Raw genomic sequence first — 15,731 nt, forward strand, 5'->3', positions numbered from 1 at the left:
TCTTTTGTTCGTCTGAACTATTCTCCGTCATCTTATGTACCTTCTTGTACTTTCCTTTGATAGGTTTCTTATTGCTGGTTTTCTTTCCCGACCTGCAGACTCGTGCTATGTGTCCTACTTTTCCACACTGTCTGCACACTTTGTCTTTGAACCAGCAATCATTCTGGTCGTGTGTTGTTCTGCCGCAGCGATAGCGCTTCTCTGTTCCATATGACATTTCGTTTGTGCCATATTCTTGTGGTCTCTGTTGTATCTCTGCAGCGCCCCGTGCTGCTGCTTCATATGATACCGCAATGCTGAAAGCCTTTTCCAGCGTAAGGTCCTTTTCAGATAAAAGCCGTTTCTGGGTTCCTTCACTTTGAAGCCCACACACAAACTTGTCCCTTAAGGTATCTGCCAGTCCCGCTCCAAACTGGCAGTGTTCGATAGTTTGCGCAGTTCTGTTAAATAATCAGCATTGCTTTCATCCTTATGCTGGTTCCGTTTGTGAAACTTGAATCTTTCTGCTATCAGCAGCGGTGTGGGGTTTAAATGTTCCTGTAGTATAGTTACTATGTCTTCAAAACTCTTTTCCATTGGCTTCGTTGGGGTTACTAGATTTCGTAATAACCCATACGTCTTTGCACCCATTAAATTTAACAATACCGACGCTTTCTTGTCATCTGACACCTCATTTGCCTTGCAGTACACCTCTATTCGTTCGACATATGTAGTCCAATCTTCGACTTCATTGTCAAATGCGGTGATACTGCCACTCTTCGGCATTTTGGGTGTGGTTTAAAATGGCGTTTCCCAATGGCTTAAAATGGCGTCTCCTGCGCTTTCCTCCCTCCCCCGCTGCTACCAACGCCACTCCCGGCGGCTCTCGTGGCAATGGCGGCGCCCTGTAGGTTTCGCGCGCTTCTCCTGCGCTGCTGCCAACGCTGCTCTTGGCGGTCCTCGTGGCAATGGCAGCGCCTTGCGGGTTTCTGCGCGTCTCTCTCTCCCTCTCTTCGACGCTGCTCGGCCCCTGAACACCGGCTGCGCCCTGTGCGCTCTGCCCTCTCCCCCGTCGACGCTGCTCGGCCCTTTGCTGTGCCGCTCGGTCGGGCTCTAGCCTGCCGCTGTCCGGGAAGGGTCTGCGCACTACCTGTTGCCAGCCCGTTTCGCTGGACCACCTCGACTGGAAAGCCAAGCCTGGCTCTCGACAGCCTCCCTCGCAATTCTCGAGTCTCTGCTGGATGACTGGGCGGTTGCCCGTGGTCGACGCCCGAGTCTCTGGCCTTGACCTCCAATCCACTGATCTCCAGGAACGAATCCCCGGGAGGTGATGCAGAGTTGCATGTAGGTTCGAACTTGCCTTGTCGCCAATGTTGTGTCTGTGTATAATAAGACACAGACTGCAGCATACATGAGCTGTAAAAAATAGTTCCCTCCGTAAAGGTATATACATTACAAAATGCTTAATAGAGCATATATCATTGAATATAATAGCTGCTGGTTACTGTACATTCAATAAAACATATTCTGCTCACCAGCTAATTTAACATTTTGAGCACTAATTTTAAATGGGAACATTTAGTACTCTTAAGCGCCAGTAATTAGATTGGAGGTACCCAAAGCACTGTGCTTCAGGTGCTGCAGCTCCATATTTTCAGTGCAGGAGGTTGCTATTAAGTGTCAGAGCCTCATATTATGAGGTGTGGAGGCCTGAGACCTACCTTGTGCTTGATGTGCACTGCGCATAGGCGTACAACCTGGAATTGCTTTGAGCACTTCAACTCCCATAATGGATGCTTCAAAGGAGGCTCAGTTAAAAATTGCTCTCTCCTCCACAAAGGAGCACCCTTTATTACAGGAGCTCCTGCTGCATGGCCTTCAATCCCCGATCTGTGAACTATGCCATTCTTCCTACTGTGATTTTTTTTTAAAGTCTCCACTTTAAAGCAGTCTCCAGCCCTTTAACAGTTGCTGCCATCCAATCACCTGTCCTCACAACCTCAGTACTGCCCCACCATATCATGTGCAACGATGTGGCAGAACCATCTAAATTATGTACATTAGCTGACCTCAAATTATGGGCAATGTCAGCTTGTAGACTCTGCATGGCCAGCAGCCAATATGTAGCAGTCCCTTAATTTTAACAGTATTTAGATACTCATTATAATGAGTTCACAGTATTTCTGTTTAATATTGGAGTTCTAAATGGTTAAAGTGCCGGTCAACAGAGTGCCATTATTTGATACAGAATAACTAGTTTCAGAGGCACATTAAACTTTTTGAACTCCAAGCGATAGAAAGAGAAAGTGATTTCTCAATAGTGAACTTAGTGTTGTCCTAAATTAACGTAACTGACTTGATTTGTCTTGGAGCTTTACAAAAGCTAGTTCCCTATTGTCTTCAAGCGAAGCACCTCGGGAACTTTTTTACGTTAAAGACAACGGGCCATAATTTGTTGTAGTATGGCATCTAACGGCATCTGCTGTTAGTTAGACTGGACCTTGCACTTTTAGGTTTTAAATTTTTTTGCATAGCTAGTTGCTGAAAGTGCAAACTGATAATGTTGCAGCGAAGGAAACCGGGCATCTGGGACCTGAGTGAACAGGGCAACCGATCTCCTTAACCAATCAGATTGAAGGATTGTGAAATTAATAGCGTAAGGATTGAGAAAGAAGTGTAAATTAGATGGGCTGAACTCAGTGTCAAATCAGGTATAAAAAGAGAAATAAAGAGAGGGAAAGAAAGATTAATGAAGAGAAAAGAAGGAAAAAATGTTTTTTAAAAACTTTTTAATTTTACATTTTAAAAAACTCAACAATTTAACAATTAAAACCTGAAGGAATGAGACTCCACACTTGTAATAGGTACTTTTCAGTGCCAGAGAAGTTGTTGGCAGTAATTAAGACTCATCACGTTGTTAAAAGAGTACTTAGACTGATATGGACATTCTGTGGTGAGTTTAATTCATACCTACTGCACAAATACAGCAACTTCATGGCATTCAATGCATTTCAATGGTGAGCCAGAGAGGGAGGTGAGGTTTACCCTAAGCTAACGGCGAAGCGGTGCATCTCGGACAGCAACTTCCGGATTTCCGTGTTTAACAGTGCCTCTGCTCTCACCTGAATTTATGAGTGTAGGGAAAAAAATCAGGACAAGAAGCTATAATGGGCCAGAAATTCAGGTCCCCACGGGTGAGTACGTGCTGGGTACTCATGCGTAGGCCCAACGAAAGTGCTGGTTTCGTGCATGCACTGCGCATGCGCGGGAAACCGGAACTTCCACTCCCTTAAAGGAAGGGGTTCACAGGTCGAACGCGTGCGCGGGAGAGGCAGCGCGTACGCCTGGAACTTCCGTTTTTTTTACAGGTTTCTCCAGGAGGGTAAGTCTCCAGCAGCTACGCTTTTAAAAAGCAGTCGCAAGGCCTGCTTTTAACAAGGTAAGTGGCGAATTAAGTAAAATTAAAACATTTTTTCCCCACAGGTTTATTATTTTTAAATACTTTAAAGAAAGGTAAGTTTATTTTTAGCCCCATTAAAAACTGTAATTAATTTTTCAAAAATTTTAATTATTGTTTAAAGTAATTATTTTTTGTAATTTATAGTTATTTTTAAAATGTGATGGTTTTTAAACATTTATTTGAAGTTTTAGTTATGTTTTGGGGCTGATCTGTATTTATAGATTTGACAGGTCTTCCTGTCAAATCTATGAATAGAGATTCCCTGCTACGATTGGCTCTCCATGGCCCACGTGATCCCAGGGGACGCTTCGATCTAACTGTGCCCCTGGGATACGCAAGCACTGCGCACCGGCAGTTGGAGCAGGCCCAGGATTGGAATCCCATGCGGGCCCACAGCACAATGGCCAGCGCGCTAGGTAAGTGCAGGTCGGGGGCTTGCCCCCGCGGGAAGTCTCCGACCCGAATTTCTGGCCCCGCGATCTATATATATATCATAGAATCTTACAGCACAGAAGAAGAATCTTACAGCACAGAAGAAGGCCATTCAGCCCATCTTTGAAAGAGCTATCCAATTAAGAACACTCCCCAGCTCTTTCTCCATAGCCCTTCAAATTTTTCTCCTTCAAATATTTATCCAATTCCCATTTGAAAGTTATTATTGAATCTGCTTCCACCACTCTTTCAGGCAGTGCATTCCAGATCACAACTCGCTGTGTAAGAATTTTTTTTTCCTCATGTCGCCTCTGGTTCTTTTGCCAATTACCTTAAATCTGTGTCCTATTCTGGTTACCGATCCTTCTGCCACATGAAATAGTTTCTCCTAATTTACTCTATCCTTCAAGATTTTGAACACCTCTATCAAATCACCCCTTAACCTTCTCTGCTCTACAGAGAACATGCCCAGTTTCTCTAGTCCCTCATGTAATTGAAGTAACTTCAGTGGGCCGTTCTATCCTGTGGAGAGTAAGAATAATTTGATCATGCATTTCCTTTTTCCATATCTCTGCAGGGAGCTTTAGTAAGTGCATGTGCAGATGACACACTTCATCTATGGAATCTTCGACAAAAGCGTCCAGCAATCCTTCATTCACTCAAATTCAACCGAGAGCGGTAAGAGGCCATTCATATTGCTATTTTTGTGACGTGGCGTAACAAGAAAATTTTTAAAGCAATGTCTGATATACAAGCATATTTTGGTTCATAGTTTGTGATTTTTTGAAATGATCATGTTCACATGCCTATGTTCAAAGACATTTTATCATAAAATCAGAATACATATGCGACTTTCTTCCTGTACCAAGGCTAACATATCAATTATTTTTTGTTGCCAGCATTGTGGCTACTCCTTACTGCTATTGCTATTCCTATATGTTAAGGTTTTAATCTGTGCCTTACTGTTTTTCCTTTTCAATTTTGCTGCAATTTGCTATTTACTTGTCTCTGGGTTTTCCTCTGAATGCGGTGAATCAGAGCAGCGTACAGTTCCATTGATGCGAGCAGTCCTCCAGTACATTGCTCAAATGGCCATTCTTCATGTGTGAGTCTAGGCATGTGTGAGTGTTGATGGGTGATATAATCATGAGAGGCATTACAGTTGTGTCTGATTATGTGTTTCCTGTCATGCAAACCTACACACTTTGCAGCAGGGGTCATTGGATAATCATCAGGAGCAGATCCCTGAATCCACCCCCCCCCCCCCAACAGTTATGGACATTAACATATTTTGTACTGTCCCACTGCTGCCCTTAGACAGATGAACTAACTCAAGAATAATACTGCATGGTATATTTACTCATTAAGCCCTCAAAGGGGTTACTTTGTTTTGTTTTTGACAAAAAGTTCTGTACCTTATTTCGACTGTATTCTAAGTGCAGTCAAGCATTTGGATTGGCAGATAATAAAGCAGTCTGATTCTTTTCATCAAGTTATGATATAGCCTGTGACTGTGCCCGGGCCCCTAAGTCTAGACAAGGCAATGCTGCTTAAGGAGGTAATCTTCCAAGATTGGAATGAGCCCAGATAAATCAGCAATTGGAGGTTTGCCAGCCCCATCTAACCTTAAAAACTCTGCTGCACTGGTTCTTTTTTATTCTGCTTTAACTTTAAAGTTTGGTACAGATAGTTGACCTAGTGTGGCACCAGCAGATTCTGCTTGAAGGCAAAGCAGAGAACTGGTAGCTTGCCGACATGGTTATGAACTGATTGGTTCCTTCAGATTCATCATACCGCTAAGCTTTTCCAAAGCATCTAAATATGTGAATGCAATTATATTTTTTTGATACTTCATTGCCACCAAATAAGATTAAGAAATGCTATTCCAACTGATAGCACAACTGAGCACTGACCAGTTCTCCCCTTCTACTAAATGCTCAGTGCTGAGTCCATTTAAACATCATTAAAAAGCAACATTGAAATATTACTCAGTAACAGTTTATCCGTTGCCAATGCATGATCTGAAAATTCCCTAGTCCCCATTTGAGAAATGCAGCATACTGTAGCAACAACAGGAGCAGTGCCTTTCTTTAAATTTGAGACCATCTCCATCAATTTTAATGGAACGTTAAAACTACTCTTCTTAGAAGATTACCATTAGGTAAAGTGACCAAATCTAAGCCAGGTTGTCTCATGTGGCCAAGGTGAACCATCTCTACAGTCCACAGAACTATAGTATCATACAGCACAATAGTAATACCATACAGAACAGAAGGAGGCCATTCAGCCCATCGTGCCTGTGCTGGATAAGTGCTTATAAGTAAATTTTTGCTGCTTCTATTACTACTTGTCGGTCATGTACCTAAAGCAACAGAAACATTACAGGGCCAGAAATGCAAATGATGGGTTCTTGGGGGATATCGTTTTGCAGATATAGTCATTAAAATTTGCATTGTATTTATGATTCTCTTCTGCCTAGCCCCAGCACCTGTTTCATTTTGGCATTAATTGTAAGTTGTTCTATTTACTGTCTTCTCTGGAGTAAAAACTGAGGGCTGGATGTTAACTTCACGACGCACGGGGGAGGGGGGGGGCGGCGGATCCGGTAGCAAGATTGCCACATACATGCAGTTGATGATGCCCTGCACCTGTGGGAAGCCAGCCAGAGCCGCAACAGCTGAGCACCCACTCATTCTGACTGGCGTCATTGCAGGAAAAGTGTACATAATTGCCGGCCCTAGCAAACAAGCCATGTCTTATGCATTTGTGGGCCGCCAACTGCAAGATCCTGCAAATGTCTACGGCAGAGCCCTGGAAGGATCCAGAGGCAAAGAAATTGAGGGAGGTGGTAATTTTGACAGCCATTGGTAAAGCGTGGCCACCCGGTCCACTTGGCAGCAGGTCTTGTTCCAGTAGGTTGCAAATGTCTGCCACCACCTGACGCGACACCCTGAGCCTCCTCAGACACTGGTGTTCCGATTTGTCGAGGAAGCTTATCCTCTGCCTGTAGACCCTGTGTGCTGGGTATGGCCTCCTGCGAGCTGCTCCTCTCAGCTGATCCCCTCTCTCCTGTGGAGCTGCAGGTCTGTGAGCATCAGGCTGGTGCTGCTCCTGCTCCTGGTGCTGGTCATTTCAGTCCTCATCTGAGGTACAAAGTAACACAGCACAAGCGACACCCATGCTGATCTGATATATCAGAGTGCCAAAGTGCTGATCAGACATACAAATCTCCAAAGTGTAGATGACACCTCCAAAGTTGTAAAAGTAACCCCCAAATTTGTAAAAGTAACCTCTCAAATACTGTGGAAAAAAGCTTTTCATACAAGCAGGAAAGACAGCAGCTGTGAGGTGTCATACTTCCCGGTCATGTCTTCAGCACCCTCAGTTGCTGCAGTGTTCTCGTCTTGCAAGTTCCAGGAAGCCTGGGAAATTCATGGATCCACAGTTAAATTGCAAAAGCCATGTCAATTTCGCTGTAATTGAGCAATTAACATATTGAAATTGACAACCTGCCTCTCCCGAGGGAGTTGCGCGCATGCAGCCTAATGCACTGGAGTTAAATGTGGAAGTCAGCGGGTTGGAGTCGGCTTGCCGATGCGCTCGCATTTTTCCAGGACTTAACCCCCCCCCCCCCCCCCCCCCACTCGCACCCAAACCCACACGCTCATCCATGTTAAAGTCTCCACTGACTGTCTAACGGGAAACCTGTTTATATGGCATAGTAAAGCCACATAGGTGTGTCATGTTATTAAGCACATATAAAGACTGTGTCTATGTTGGTACTCCCTTTGGCAACCTGAACTCCTCCGTCACTTTCCCTGGGTATGCCCAGTCCCACCGGCAGGACAGACCTACCAGAAATGGTGGCATAGTGGTATACGGTTGGGAAGGAGTGGCCCTGGGACTCCTCAACATTGACTCTGGACCCCATGAAGACTAATGGCATCAGGTCAAATGTGTGCAAGGAAACCTGCTGCTGATTACCACCTACTGTCCTCCCTCAGCTGATGAATCAGTACTCCATGTTGAACACCACTTGGAAAAGGCACTGAGGGTAGCAAGGGCACAGAATCTGGTGGGGGACTTCACTGTCCATCACCAAGAGTGGCTCGGTAGCACCACAACTGACCGAGCTGACCGAGTCCTGAAGGACATAGCTGCTAGACTTGGCCTACGGCAGATGGTGAGAGAACCAACGCGAGGGAAAAATCTACTTAACCTCGTCCTTACCGATCCACTTGTCTCAGATGCATCTGTCCTGGACAGTATTGGTAGGGGTGACCATCACATAGTCCCTGTGAAGACAAAGTCCTGACTTCACTCTGAGGACACCCTCGATCGTGTTGTGTGCCACTACCACTGTGCTAAATGGGATAGATGCAGAACAGATCTAGCAGCTCAAAACTGGGCTTCCATGAGATGCTGTGATCTATCAGCAGCAGCAGAATTGTATTCCACCAAAATCTGTAACTGCATGGCCTGGCGTATCCCTCACTCTACCATTACCATCAAGCCAGGCGACCAACCCTGGTTAAATGGAAGTGTAGAAGAGCATGCCAGGAGCAGCACCAGGCGTACCTAAAAATGAGGTGCCAACCTGGTGAAACTACAACACAGGACTACATGCATGCTAAACAGTGGAAGCAGCATTCTATAGCCAGAGCTAAGCGATCCCACAACCAACGGCTCAGATGAAAGCTCTGCAGTCCTGCCACATCCAGTCATAAATGGTGGTGGACAATTAAACAACTAACGGGAGGAGGAGGCTCCATGAACATCCCCATCCCCAATGGTGGCACAGCCCAGCACGTGAGTGCAAAAGGATAAGGCTGAAGCGTTTGCAACCATCTTCAGCCAGACGTGCCGAGTGGATGACCCATCTCTGCCTCCCCCTGAGGTCCCCACCATCACAGAAGCCAGTCTTCAGCCAATTCGATTCACTCTGCATGATATCAAGAAACAGCTGAGCGCACTGGATACAGCAAAGGCTATAAGCCCTGACAACATCCCAGCTGTAGTGCTGAAGACTTGCGCTCCAGAACTAGCCGCACCTCTAGCCAAGCTGTTCCAGTATAGCCACAACACTGGCATCTACCCAACAAAGTGGAAAATTACCCAGGTATGTCCTATCTACACAAAGCAGGACAAATCCTATCTGACCAATACTGCCCCATCAGTCTACTCTCATTCATCAGCAAAGTGATGGAAGGTGTCGTCGACAGTTCTATTAAGCGCTACTTACTCACCAATAACCTGCTCACCAATGCTCAGTTTGGGTTCTGCCAGGACCAGACCTCATTATAGCTTAGGTCCAAATATGTGTAAAAGAGCTGAATTCTAGAGGTGAGGTGAGATTGACTGCCTTTGACATCAAGGCAGCACTTGACCGAGTGTGGCATCAAGAAGCCCTAGATAAATTGAAGTCAATGGGAATCGGTAGGTGTGGGGGGGGGGGGGGGAACTCTCCACTGGCTGGAGTCATACCTAGCACAAAGGAAGATGGTTGTGGTTGTTGGAGGCAAATCATATCAGCCCCAGGACATCGCTGCAGGAGTTCATCAGGGCAGTGTCCTAGGCCCAACCATCTTCAGCTGCTGCGTCTGACCTTTCCTCCGTCATAAAGTCAGAAGTGAGGATGTTCGCTGATGATAGCACAGTGCTGAGTTCCATTCGCAACTCCTCAGCTAATGAAGCAGTCCATGCCAACATGCAGCAAGACCTAGACAACATTCAGGCTTGAGCTGATAAGTGGCAAGTAACATTTGCGCCACACAAGTGCCAGGCAATGACCATCTCCAACAGGAGAGAGTCTAGCCACCTCCCCTTAACATTCAATGGCATTACCATCATCAACATCCTGGGGGTCACCATTGTCCAGAAACTAACCTGGACCAGCCACATAAATACTGTGGCTACAAGAGCAAGCCAGAGGCTGGGTCTTCTGCGGTGAGTGACTCACCTCCTGACTCCCCAAAGTCTTTCCACCATCTACAAGGCACAAGTGAGGAGTGTGATGGAATACTCTCCACTTGCCTGGATGAGTGCATCTTCAACAACACTCGAGAAGCTCAACACCATCCAAGACAAAGCAGCCCACTTGACTGGCATCCCATCCAACACCTTAAGCATTCACTCCCTCCACCACTGGTGTATCGTAGCTGCAGTGTGTACCCTCTATGAGATGCACTGCAGCAACTCCCAAACCTGTGACCTCTACCACCTAGAAGGACAAGGGAAGCAGGTGCATGGGAACACCACCACCTTCAATTTCCCCTCCAAACCACACACTACCTGACTTGGAAATATATCGCCATTCTTTCATCGTCACTGGGTCAAAATCCTGGAACTCCCTCCCTGTGGTCAGGGACAGGAGGATGTGACTGCGAGTGAGGCAGGTATGGGGACCCAGGAGGTGGAGGAGCCTCAGCCTTTGCAATTGTCCAACAGGTTTGAGGTTCTTGCGGCCTGTATGGATGAAAGCGGTGGCTGCAGGGTGGATGAGCAAACTGACCATGGCACCGAAGTACAGGAAGCCATTCAAGCGGGGGAGTTAATAGGAATGTAGTGGTAATTGGGGACAGCATAGTCAGGAGGATAGATACAGTTCTCTGCAGCCAAGAGCGAGAGTCCAGCCGGCTGTGTTGCCTGCCTGGTGCCAAGGTTCAGGACATCTGTTCTGGGCTGGAGAGGAACTTGCAGTGGGAGGGGGAGGAGCCAGTGGTCGTGGTCCATGTAGGTACCAACGACATAGGTAGAACTAAGAAAGAGGTTCTGCTGAGAGAGTATGAGCAGCTAGTGGCTAAATTAAAAAGCAGAACCTCCAGGGTAATAATGTCTGCATTATTACCTGAGCCACGAGCAAATTGGCATAGGGTAAATAAAATTAGAGAGATGAATGCGTGGCTCAAAGACTGGTATGGGAGAAATGGGTTTTAATTCCTGGGGCACTGGCACCAGTAGTAGGGAAAGTTGGATCTGTATTGTTGGGACGGTCTTCACCTGAACCATGCTGGGACCAGTGTTCTGGCGAGTTGTATAACTAGGGCGATAGAGAGGGCTTTAAACTAAATATTGGGGCATGGGATCAAATTTGGGAAGATGTGGTAATTCAAAGATTAGAGACAAGGCAATAGAGTAAAGGTATTAATATGGGAACTGATACAGACCGTGACAGGAAGGGATAGAGAGTACAAATCTAAGAGTAAATCAACAGATAAGGCTAGAGGTGACAAAACTAAAGGCTCTGCATCTGAATGCATGTAGCATTCGAAACAAAACGGATGAACTGATAGCGCAAATAGAAATAAATAAATATGATCTGATAGCCATTACAGAAACAGGGCTGCAGGATGACATAGGTTGGGACCTGAACATTTAGGAAAGACAGGAAGGTGGGAAAATGTGGAGGGGTGGCTATGTTAATTAATGATGGTATTAGCACAATAGAGAGGGATGACCTAAGTTCAGGAAACCAGGATGTAGAAGCAGTTTGGGTAGAGATGAGAAATAATAAAGGCAAGAAGTCACTTGTGGGAGTGGTGTACAGGCCCCCTAACAGTAATCACATGGTAGGATGGAGTATAAAGGAAGAAATAATGGGAGCTTGTCAGATGGGTACGGCAATAATCATGGGGGATTTTAATCTGCATATAGACTGGAAAAATCAGATCGGCAAAGGTAGCCTAGATGAGGAGTTCATGGAATGTTTTCGGGATAGTTTCTTACAACAGCACGTTCTGGAGCCAACCGGAGAGCAGGCTATACTAGACCTGGTATTGTGCAACGAGATAGGATTAATTAATGACCTCATAGTGAAGGTGCCCCTAGGTAGCAGCGATCATAATATGATTGAATTTTACATTCAGTTTGAGAGAGAGAAGAGTGGGCCCAAGACTAGTATTTTAAACTTAAATAAGGGCAATTATGAGGGCATGAATACAGAGCTAGTTAAAGTGAACTGGCAAATTAGGTTAAGGGATAGGTCAATAGAGTTGCAGTGGCAGACATTTAAGGGGATATTTCAAAATACACAGAATATATACATTCCAACAAGAAAGAAAAATTCCAAGGGGAGGACCCACCATCCATGGTTAACTAAAAAAGTTAAAGATAGTATTTAACTTAAAGAAAAATCATATAATTGCGCAAAGATGGGTGGCAGGCCAGAAGATTGGACAGAATATAAAAAACAGCAAAGAATGACTAAAAGATTAATAAGGAGAGAAAAATTAGAGTACGAGAGAAAGCTAGCTAGAAATATAAAAACAGATAGTAAGAGTTTCTATAGATACTTAAAAAAGAAAAGAGTTAACAAAGTGAGTGTTGGTCCTATAAAAAGTGAGTCTGGGGAATTAATATTGGAAAATAAGGAGATGGCAGTTGAATTGAACAGGTATTTTGCATCGGTCTTCACTATAGACGATACAAGTAACATCCCAGAAATAGCTGTAAATCAGGAAATGGAAGGGAGGGAGGAACTCAAGAAAATTATAATCACCAGGGAAGTGGTACTGAGCAAATTGTTGGAGCTGCGGGCTGACAAGTCCCCGGGTCCTGATGGACTTCATCCTAGGGTCTTAAAAGAAGTGGCTAGTGAGATAGTTGATGCATTGGTTTTAATTTTCCAAAATTCCCTAGATTCGGGGAAGGTTCCATTAGATTGGAAAATAGCGAATGTAACTCCTTTATTCAAAAAGGGAGGCAGAAAGCAGGAAACTACAGGCCAGTTAGCTTAACATCTGTCATAGGGAAGATGTTAGAAGCTATTATTAAAGACGTTATAGCAGGGCACTTAGAAAAGTTCAAAGTAATCAGGCAGAGTCAACATGGAAGGGAAATCATGTTTAACCAACTTATTGGAGTTCTTTGAGGAAGTAACGTGCTGTGGATAAAGGGGAACCGGTGGATGCACTGTACTTAGATTTCCAGAAGGCATTTGATAAGGTGCCACATCAAAGGTTATTGCGGAAAATAAAAGCTCATGGTGTAGGGGGTAACATATTGGCATGGATAGAAGATTGGCTAGCTAACAGGAAACAGAGAGTAGGCATAAATGGGTCATTTTCTGATTGGCAAGATGTAACGAGTGGTGTGCCACAGGGATCAGTGCTGGGGCCTCAACTTTTTACAATTTATATAAATGACTTGGATGAAGGGACCGAAGGTATGGTTGCTAAATTTGCTGATGAGACAAAGATAGGTAGGAAAGTAAATTGTGAAGAGGACATAAGGAGGCTACAAAGGGATATAGATAGGTTAAGTGAGTGGGCAAAGAACTGGCAAATGGAGTATAATGTGGGAAAATGTGAAGTTGTCCATTTTGGCAGGAAGAATAAAAAAGAAGCATTATCTAAATGGTGAGAGATTGCAGAGCTCTGAGATGCAGAGGGATTTGGGTGTGCTAGTGCATGAATCACAAAAGGTTACTATGCAGGTACAGCAAGTAATTAGGAAAGCTAATAGAATGTTATTGTTTATTGCGAGGGGAATTGAATACAAAAGTAGGGAGCTTATGCTTCAGTTATACAGGCCATTGGTGAGACCACATCTGGAGTACTGTGTACAGTCTGGTCTGCTTATTTAAGGAAGGATGTAAATGCATTGGAAGCAGTTCAGGGAAGGTTTACTAGACTAATACCTGGAATGGGCGGGTTGTCTTATGAGGAAAGGTTGGACAGACTAAGCTTGTATCCACTGGAGTTTAGAAGACTAAGAGGTGACTTGATTGAAACATATAAGATCCTGACGGGCCTGGACAGGGTGGATGTGGAGAGGATGTTTCCTCTTGTGAGAGAATCTAGAACTAGGGGTCACTGTTTAAAAATAAGGGGTCGCCCATTTAAGACAGATGAGGAGAAATTTTTGTCAGAGGGTCGTGAGTCTTTGAAACTCTCTTCCTCAGAGGGCAGTGGAAGCAGAGTCTTTGAATATTTTTAAGGCAGAGGTAGATAGATTCTTGGTAAGCAAGGGGGTGAAAAGTTATCAGGGTTATGTGGGAATGTGGAGTAATCAGATCAGCCATGATCTTATTGAATGGCGGAGCAGGCTCGAAGGGCCGAGTGGCCTACTCCTGCTCCTAATTCGTATGTTCGTATGTCCCTTACCGCACTGTGGGTGTACCTTCACCTCACAGGTTGCAAGTTCACCACCACCCTCTCGAGGGCAATTAGGGATGGGCAATAAATGCTGGCCTTGCCAGCGATGCCCACATCCCAGGAATGAATTAAAAAAACATAGGGGGAGAAATTGGGTATGGAGCGCCACCTATTAGCGCCTAAAGAGGGCAGTCAGTGGCTGTAGGGCCACTGGCCGCGCCTCCCGCAATATTCAGCGGGGGCGCTAATGGTGGCGTTAGCCTGTTGCGCTGCGCCGCCACCGATGACGTCATCGGTGTGAGCAGCGCCCCATTAGCGCCCCGATCGCGATATTTGGTAGCGAACGCCGCTGTAGCGCCGTTCGCTACCCGCGCCCGGTTCACGGGGCCTTGCTGTGCCGGCAGTGGCGCAAGTTAAGGTGGAGGTGCGGGGCTGCCGCCTTTTTCGGCGGCCGCCAGCCAGCACCTCCTGACGCCCCCCCCCCCCCCCCCCGCGGCATTGCCGGCTGTTTCCCGAGAGCCTGGCACTTCTCCTCGGTGCCGGGCTCTTTTGCCGGCACTCGCGATCGGGGATCGCGCTGTTGCAGGCCCCTCCCCCTTAACAATGGGAGGAAGGCCTGCAGCGTGCCGTGCCGCAGCGTGTGGCGCTGCGGCACGTTGCGCTGCGATATTCAGTTTCAGCGCCCTAAGAGGGACGCGGAGCACCTCGAGCCTCACCCCGTCTCCCTCTAGGGGCGCTGAAACTGAATTTCTGACGTTCGTTAATGCTCCGAACGCTGCGCAAAAATCAGCGCCCAGGCGAACTTGGCGCCACTTTGGCGCCTCAACACAATTTCTCCCCCATAGTCTTCTATTACACAGAAAATGTTATGTTACTTTTAAAATATATATTTTCAATAGCGGTAGTTGGTAGCCGTACCACATAGCAAGTTATGGAAAAACTGATATCCAGGACAAACCAAAATTATTTTTAAGGACTTGTTATTTGACAGTGGAATTATATATGGTGAGTTGATGAATGCAGGCTTTTTAATACACAAGATAGTGACAATGTTAGGAGAGAAAATTCAGAACTCACCACAGAGCCTGCAGCCACATTTCAATGGGCTATGTTGCCATAGCAATTCACAATGGTAAATATTGACAGAAAGGAATTAAGGTTGCAGCACAGAAATATGCCATTTTGCCTATCAAGTCTCTGCCCATTTTTTCTCTGCATGAGCTAGAACTGAGAGGTTGTAACCAATGTTCCCTGTAAGTCAGTGCTCCAGCGATCCCGCGCAGCTGGCTTTTCAGTGTAATAACCTCTCGTGCGGTATTTTGAATGGCCCGAGAGGAAACATTGGTTATACCTATCAGGGAAGATTGAACAAGCTAGGGTTCTTCCCTCTAGCAAAGAGAAGGCTAATAGAGGTCTTTAAAATTATGAAGGGGTTTGATAGCTAGACATAGAGATGTTTCCACTTGTGTCGGAGTCCAAAACTGGAGGTTATAAATATAAGATAGTCTCTAATAAGGATTATCTTTCTGTCTTATGGTTATGTCTTTGTGTGTGTGTGTGTGTGTGTTTGAAGTAATTTGTGTATACTTGCAGGTGTGCCTGTGATCTTTATAGGGATTTTTTAATGTTGAGTGATAGTTGTAAAATTGATGTTTATCTGCATCTGTGCTACTGATTCCTTTTGAGCGCATGTCTTTTTTTTCCCAGTTGATTTTCTTTTCTTTCTCATGTCTGATTTATGTCATTAGTGATGTGTATGTTGCTGT

General features: G+C 45.4%; 1 protein-coding gene across 2 annotated transcripts in view; it reads left to right on the forward strand.

Annotated features, from left to right (window-relative positions):
* stxbp5l (syntaxin binding protein 5L) overlaps positions 1-15,731 on the forward strand; it is a 583,450-nt gene that overhangs the window by 203,239 nt on the left and 364,480 nt on the right. For both annotated transcript variants that reach the window (XM_086006840.1, XM_086006841.1), the window contains exon 4: positions 4,449-4,549. In XM_086006840.1, coding sequence (XP_085862966.1) covers positions 4,449-4,549 — 101 coding nt within the window. The remainder of the gene's footprint in view (positions 1-4,448; positions 4,550-15,731) is intronic.

The sequence above is a fragment of the Somniosus microcephalus genome, chromosome 14 (genome assembly GCF_052327205.1).
Source record: "Somniosus microcephalus isolate GS21.2 chromosome 14, FLI_Smic_1.0, whole genome shotgun sequence".
Classification (NCBI taxonomy): Eukaryota; Metazoa; Chordata; class Chondrichthyes; order Squaliformes; family Somniosidae; genus Somniosus; species Somniosus microcephalus.